This window comes from Octopus bimaculoides, chromosome 1 (assembly GCF_001194135.2).
Source record: "Octopus bimaculoides isolate UCB-OBI-ISO-001 chromosome 1, ASM119413v2, whole genome shotgun sequence".
NCBI classification, from domain to species: domain Eukaryota; kingdom Metazoa; phylum Mollusca; class Cephalopoda; order Octopoda; family Octopodidae; genus Octopus; species Octopus bimaculoides.
In genome coordinates, this window is record NC_068981.1 from 60,356,761 (window position 1) to 60,363,895 (window position 7,135).

Genomic DNA, 7,135 nt, shown 5'->3' on the forward strand with positions numbered 1-7,135 from the left:
GAGTTTTACGTTCCCGTTCATCGGACAGCTGTCCGATGAACGGGAACGTGAAACTCAGAGTAACGGTTTTTTTGTTATATTTCTGCTGCTTTTAAATAAAGCATATTACTCTACCTCTGGTATTTGAGTACTCTTTTTTCCACCTTGTTGCACATTTCATGTGCTTACTCCGGTATATATATATATATATATATGTGTTGCAAAGTGGTAAGTAAATCCTTTATTGGGTCTTCAACCAGTAAAATTAGAGGATAAACCGATTAATCGACCATAAAATTTCAAGCATTAATAATTCTTTCTATTATAGGCATAAGGCCTGAAGTTTGTGCGAAGGGGCTAGTTGATTACATCGCCCCCAATGTTCAAATGATACTTATTTTATCGACTCCGAAAGAACGAAAGGCAACATCGACACCAGCGGCACTTGAACTTAGAATGTGAAATCGGAAGAAATGCCTTTATGCATTCTTTTCTATGCAGTAGTGATTCTGCAAGGTCGCCATTCAATAGGTACTTAAATATTAAGACTGGAGCAAGTCTGTGGGAACGATTTAATTGACCAATGTACTTGAGTGGTACTCTTTAGAGAGATGAAAGGAAAAGTATACTACAACAGATTTTCAAATTAGGAGCATAAAGAAACATAACTAATAACTAAACTATTTTGTTCGACACTTTAACGATTATGCTGCTAATCTACTGCTACTTTGCGTTAGCTACTGATAATCAACTGCTACTTGACTAAGAGCGAATTAATGATATTGCCAACCCACTTTCTTTTCATTAAAAGCGATTATAATTCAAACATTAATTCCAGATGTTGAATTAATGATTAATGCCATATTTCATCGGTAAGAGATCAGAGTTGTCTTAGCAGCATTATAGGCACCCGGGCAAATCGATGCACTGGGGTTTATTATATTTATTTATTGACAGCAAACCACATCGTATATATATCAGGATTGAGCCCCTAGATCCAGTGTGTCCATGCTGTAAGACGGCACTGCAGGAGACGACTAAGTAAAAAGAAAAGAATGGTGAAATATCAAAGGTTTTTCTTCTAAGAGCAACCAACAAGCCTCCTAAGACTATATATCTTTTAGTGGTTAGAATTTTCTTTTCATCTTGGCACATGAGATTAATTTTTGTTTCAACGTTAAATGTTTAAAACACAATAAGAAAGAAACAGTTCATCATATTATCTGGGTGTCCAGTTTTGTAAAGATATAATTACTAAATCTACCTAGTAGATATGTAGAGAGGGAAATATTTCTTTGTTGCATATTTGATGTAAAGACAGCGCTATCCACAGACACTTCCTAAGCACTGGGTGAAAAAAAAAAAAACGAGAAATTTCTGTACTCTATTGAATACAAGCAATAAACAAGGGATTAATTGCCAAGTATTGTTGCTAAACATTGTAAAATATATATTTCCTTTGTGAGAAACGATGCATTTAAGGAATTAGACTAGAAAACTTCATGATAGCATGGGAATTAGAAGCACAAATAATTGTTTGATACTAATAAATCTCTCCGAGGTCGACGTTGTATATTAACTTGTGTATTATCCTCTCAAGTTTAATCAAATAAATACCAGTTAAATATTGGTGTCGACAAAATCTATTTTTCTTCATCTAAGTAGCATTATGGTTGAGAAATCAATACTTGCAAACATCAAAATAAACATAGATTGACTAAAGCAGTTTCACACTCAAACCGCTTCATATTTTATTCAACACACACACACTACATACACATGCACACACATACGCACGCACGGACACACACACACACACATTTACAGACAGACAGCGCAAATGTAATCTGCAGAATATTTTCTAAATAAAATGTTCAAGTTACCTTTATAAGAGAACCCAAATTGCTCCAAAGTCTAACGTTCGGGCATCGTTCCATTCCAGTTGAGTTTCGGTAAAACGAAGTGACAAGGCAACCTCCCACAATGTATACAATCATAATTGAAAATGTACTGAAAAATAATCGTTTCAAACAATGATATTTTCAGAGAAGTTGTTTTCTAAAGCTTTATGCAAATTATACACATTTACTTTGTACGTATGGAGAGAGGACAGAATCCATTATACGTAACTACAAAAGCAGTTCATTTTCGGTAAGTTGGCCTCTGTGAAACATTTCCTAATGAAGAATATAGACAGAATACTACGATTGTGTTAACACTAATTCTGCAGCTTACGTCCGTATCTTTTCCTATCTATTTGTTGCTAAACAGAAAATGCTACGGTTGGTTAGTCCCAAGTCAGCTCTAATCAAGTAGACCAATGGATTTCAGTCGTGACGAACCCGTCTTTGACTTTGTTTTCAAACAATAGTTCAACCATTACATTTTCCAATGTTTAAAGAAGAATTTGGTTGCTATGTCCGACAAGTTGAATAACCACGCAAGAAACTTCCTAAGTGGAATCGTTCTTAAGTAGTTGTCATTCATAGTCATTGTCTGTAGAGCACCCCACTAGTGGCAAGATATGAAACAGACTAAGAACAGCAGGCTGTTCGGCTGGTAGCATTGACGCATTTTCGATACTAAAGTTATTGGAATTATTTAAGGGTGACTTTGCGGTGCTGAATCTGAAAATGACATTAGTTTCCCTACATTAGCACTAATTTTTGACAAGTTTAAAGGCCCTATATTTGAGAATTCGCAACACTTAGCCTTCTAAGCCCCTCTTATTTCTATGATATAGTTGTGCCTGAATTGATATTTAGGTCATTTAATTAATTGCATATTAAATAATGGAATTAAAAATATTTATATTTTTATTAAGGCACGTTGACATAAAATGATCATTCTGAAATAAAATGCCAAAACATGTATACATTGTAACACTAAAAAACTAACAAAAATTAATCACAAAATATTTGATGACATTTTAAACAGTAATAATTTTCAAGACAATACAATAGCATCGACTAATTAAGAATATTAAAATATATCAGTCCTTCATGTTCATACGATATTCTTTTGTGTAGCGTAGCAGGACTATAATCGGAATGTTCCAACAGGAATCCCACCATTATATGCATTCCCTTTCTGCCTTGATAGCTTTCCATCATCCTTATATAGTGGTGGAACTTTACCTTTTGTTCGTCACTTAAATCTCCAAGATTATGTGGAAATCTGTCAAACAGCCTATGGAGGGAATTTACTTTTATGCCCATATTACTCCCAGCACTCATACTGTTATTAAGCACCCTTAATAATTCTTCATAATTGTCTGGTTACTTGTCACCCAAGAAGTTTTCAATAACTGAGGTATAACTACACCAAGAAGAAACTTCAATATCATTCATATATTTCTGAAAACTAGAATTTTTGGTAAGTTTACGAATATGATCAGCAGTAGATATTCTACTTTTGATGCAAACGCACTTGAAGCAATCACCATCTCTTTTCAAAGCTTTAACAAATTGTTTCATCAGTCCCAAATAAATATGGAGGGTAGGAAGAATGATATTTTGTCTTTGAGCTAATAGCTCATTAAAGGATGTTCAGTCTCCCTATGGTTATTCTCTCTCTTAAAGGCCATGTTACGTTTTTCAATTGATCTTGCTTTGCTCTATTGTCCCACAAGCATTTGAAGCAAAGATATTTTGTGTTCCTACTTTGCTATCCCAGCAAGAAATTCTCTATCTTTGAGTCAACGCGAATAGATCACAGACGCTCATGATAACAGAGTCCTTGAAAGACAGTTATGTTCTTTATATTGTCTGACCAATTGGTAAATATACATAACAGCTTCCATAGTGTAATAAAATACATTTCAAACTTCAGGTGTCTCTCTCTCTCTCTCTCTCTTTCATTCACTCCCTTTACCTCTCTCTGTATATACTTATAATCGACAATCTAGTTGTTACATTTCGAGAAAAGTTCAGCTATGTTATTTCCGTAGACAACATCTTCGTGTTCGCTAAAATAAGGAAGAAATGTCTACTCTTTCTTCAATAGGCTGTTATTTTAACTTGCTTGTAGACTGGTCTTTTCTTTTAGTCTGAATGCCAAAGATTCAGTAGACTACTTTGAGAGACTGAGATCTTATTTCAGATAATTTTTTCCTTTTTTGAGAACAGTTTTGGTATCAAAGAACTTATTACTCATAATTATTTTCCAGGCTACCATGTGTGGTAGACATTAAGCTTTGCATTTCTTCAACATCTGACAAGCGATGGTCAGGTACAGAAGGAAGTACTAGCATGAGAGTTTGCCTACCATGTAGTACAATTCGATTTGCAGATTCCAAATCAGGATATTCTTATGTAATTTTATAGTAATTGAAGCTTTTCATATTAACAGTACAAAACAACAATCATTCGTAGTAGTTTTACGGATCACACCACACGATAGGCACTCCGACGTTAATTTTTTTTCTTTTGCCTTCGTGCCATTGGTGAAAGGAATTTACTTAGATTTTAAATACATTATGGAGAACTCACGACTTAACTTGATCTCCAAACTTTGCTCCAAAATAAGAACGATATGCTTGCTTACAAAGTCAATGATATTTTTTCTCTGCTTTTCTCTAGGGTATTCACAACAGATACAACAGAAAACATGTTATTTATTCAAGCAGGTTCTTTATGACGAACTCATCTTTAATAGTTTATTACCTGCCATCATTAAGAATTACTAAATGAAAGAGATAATTTTAAATTTAGTTTTGCAATAAAAAAATTAAATGATATTGTAGAAGAGTAAAATATGTAGATAAAAACATTACAGCATCTAGCAAATATATTGAGAAAATATAGCGTAACCACCTGGGTATTCTCAGGTGGGAATTCCATATTTGATAATAAACATTAAATCATTAATCTTTCCTTTGTCAAAGTACTATGATCTCTGACCAAACATTACTCCTAATCTACATTTTAACCCGGTTTTGAAACACCTCTGTATATCGTATTAAGGTGACATAAGAATTTAAGGTGAATTCATCATTTCAAAAACTGGAGTTAATCTGGTGAAACCAATGCAATTTTTATATTTAGGGCTTCCAAATTACCACAAATTCATTTGAATATTGTTGGCAACTGAAAAAAAAATAGTATTTTGCTAGCCAGTGTAACTTTTTTTTTTTTTGAGATAACAAAGCGATTGTGATTCAATACATTATTGATAATAATGTCGCTTATTGATTTATATTAGAAACGCTAATTTTCCTTGGAAGTTAATGAAAGAGCGCCTCCGATTGCCATAATTCTAAAGACAATGTTTCTTGATTTAGTTTAAACTCAAAAACTCTATTTGTACATGGTATTTGGGAACAAGAAAAATATCAGAAGGTAAAGCATGTCACCAAATAGAAAAAATAAAACAATATATTCTTAGAGAAAGACTGTGCACGTGCAGGTAGTTTCAACAAAACAACCATTCAAAAAATTGTTCTGAACCTCATTGGCGGCCTCAACACATCGACGTAAGAGAACTAAATAACAATTGCCCCATGCTACTTACAGTATCCACGCATCTTTGGCACTATGGAATTGTCAGACAGGTATCCCAGTGGTGGTGTTGCAGACACAACAGTCCAGGAAGTTCAAATCAAGAGAGGAAGGAAGTCATATGATGTTGAAGGTACATAACAACACAAAGAACTCTTCCGGATTTTGGCGTGTATAAACTATCATATGTTCTACACGTAAGACTTTTACCTGATGTGTTCGTGCGTTACATGCGAATTTCCATACCTTGAGCTGTACGATGATGAATCTCACAGATCTGCAGTTACTATCGATATGTCTGTTATAGTCAAATAAAAAATTGAGGTATACATTACGTTAAATCTAAACAATATGAGAGATTCCTATGTGGATCCCTTGTATGCTAAAAATAGACGTCAAACCGTCTTACCGATTTAGTGGTAAGACGGTTTGACGTCTATTTTTAGCATACAAGGGATCCACATAGTGATCTCTCATATTGTTTATATTTAAATAGAATTCACGGTCCTCGGATATTTTTAAGTATCCTGACCACTAGTTGAAATTTATATCATTTAATAATATTAATTTCTGCTCTTATTATTATGTTTAATGGTTTTCCATGTATAACTATTTTGCTCACAAATACGCACGACATCATACATTGCAGGTTTCAAACCTCTTTTTATATTCTTTCTTTTATTCATTTATTCACCACAAATCTATAGAGGGACAGAAGTCAACAGTAAGTGTTCCGCCAAACTCAAATTAGCCTGAATATGTGATAAACTTGACACTTACATGATAACGATTATGCTTCCAGTAGAAAGCTTTTTTGGTTCAACAGGCACGTGTGGTGTTTTTGAATGACATGGTCCTGAATATTCAAAGCACTGTGGTGGAGATATAAGAAAATTATAAAATTACACAAAATTTGTAAATTCTCGGGTCTTATATTTTTTGTATTTGTATAAAATGTATAACATATACAGAAATTATTTTCAGTATAAAAGATTCTAACTTGTCATTTTTCTTGCTGATTGCACCTGTAATCAACTATTCATGAAACAGTTCCATTCTCTATGCCGTTTTGTGCATAATCTTGTTTAAATACTTAAAACGTTACTCATCACCATGTAAAGATTATGGTTTGCTAATCAGATCATCTTCGAGATAGGCACATAGCCACACATTTTGGGAGACGATTAATTGATTAAGTCAGTGCTAGTACTTAACTCGTATTTTATTTTGTTGATCTCAAGAGGAATTTAAACGACATAATTTGAACACAGAAGGCAAAGAGCTGGAACAGGTACTGGAAGTATTTATTTGTTTAATGCTCTTACAATTCTACATATCCACCTTCCTGTCGAGGCCATAATGAGACTTTAGTAGAAAGTGGGTTATACATCTTTAGATTGTATACCTGACTTTCTACTATAAAATTAAAGAAATTGACGGTACGCTGAACTCCAGACTAAACAACTCAAACAACATTTATTTACTTGGTAAAACATACAAATCTTTTAGTTATACATCTTTAGAGGTGAGAATAACGAGCTGTCTAGTATAAGACTGAAAGATGTAGGGACAGCTTTTAAACACACGTCCATGCTCAATCGCTGGCCAGCGAGAAAGAGAATGAATTGAGCGGGAAACGCTTGCTTGTTTTATTCTAT

At 33.8% G+C, this 7,135-nt stretch overlaps 1 protein-coding gene across 1 annotated transcript in view; it reads right to left on the reverse strand.

Annotated features, from left to right (window-relative positions):
• Positions 1-7,135, reverse strand: part of LOC106871359 (cln5-like protein 1) — a 10,901-nt gene that overhangs the window by 746 nt on the left and 3,020 nt on the right. Inside the window, exons 2-3 of the mRNA XM_014917767.2 lie at positions 6,258-6,349; positions 1,863-1,989 (exon numbers count right to left, since the gene is read on the reverse strand). Of these exons, the coding sequence (XP_014773253.1) occupies positions 1,863-1,989; positions 6,258-6,349 (219 nt within the window). The remainder of the gene's footprint in view (positions 1-1,862; positions 1,990-6,257; positions 6,350-7,135) is intronic.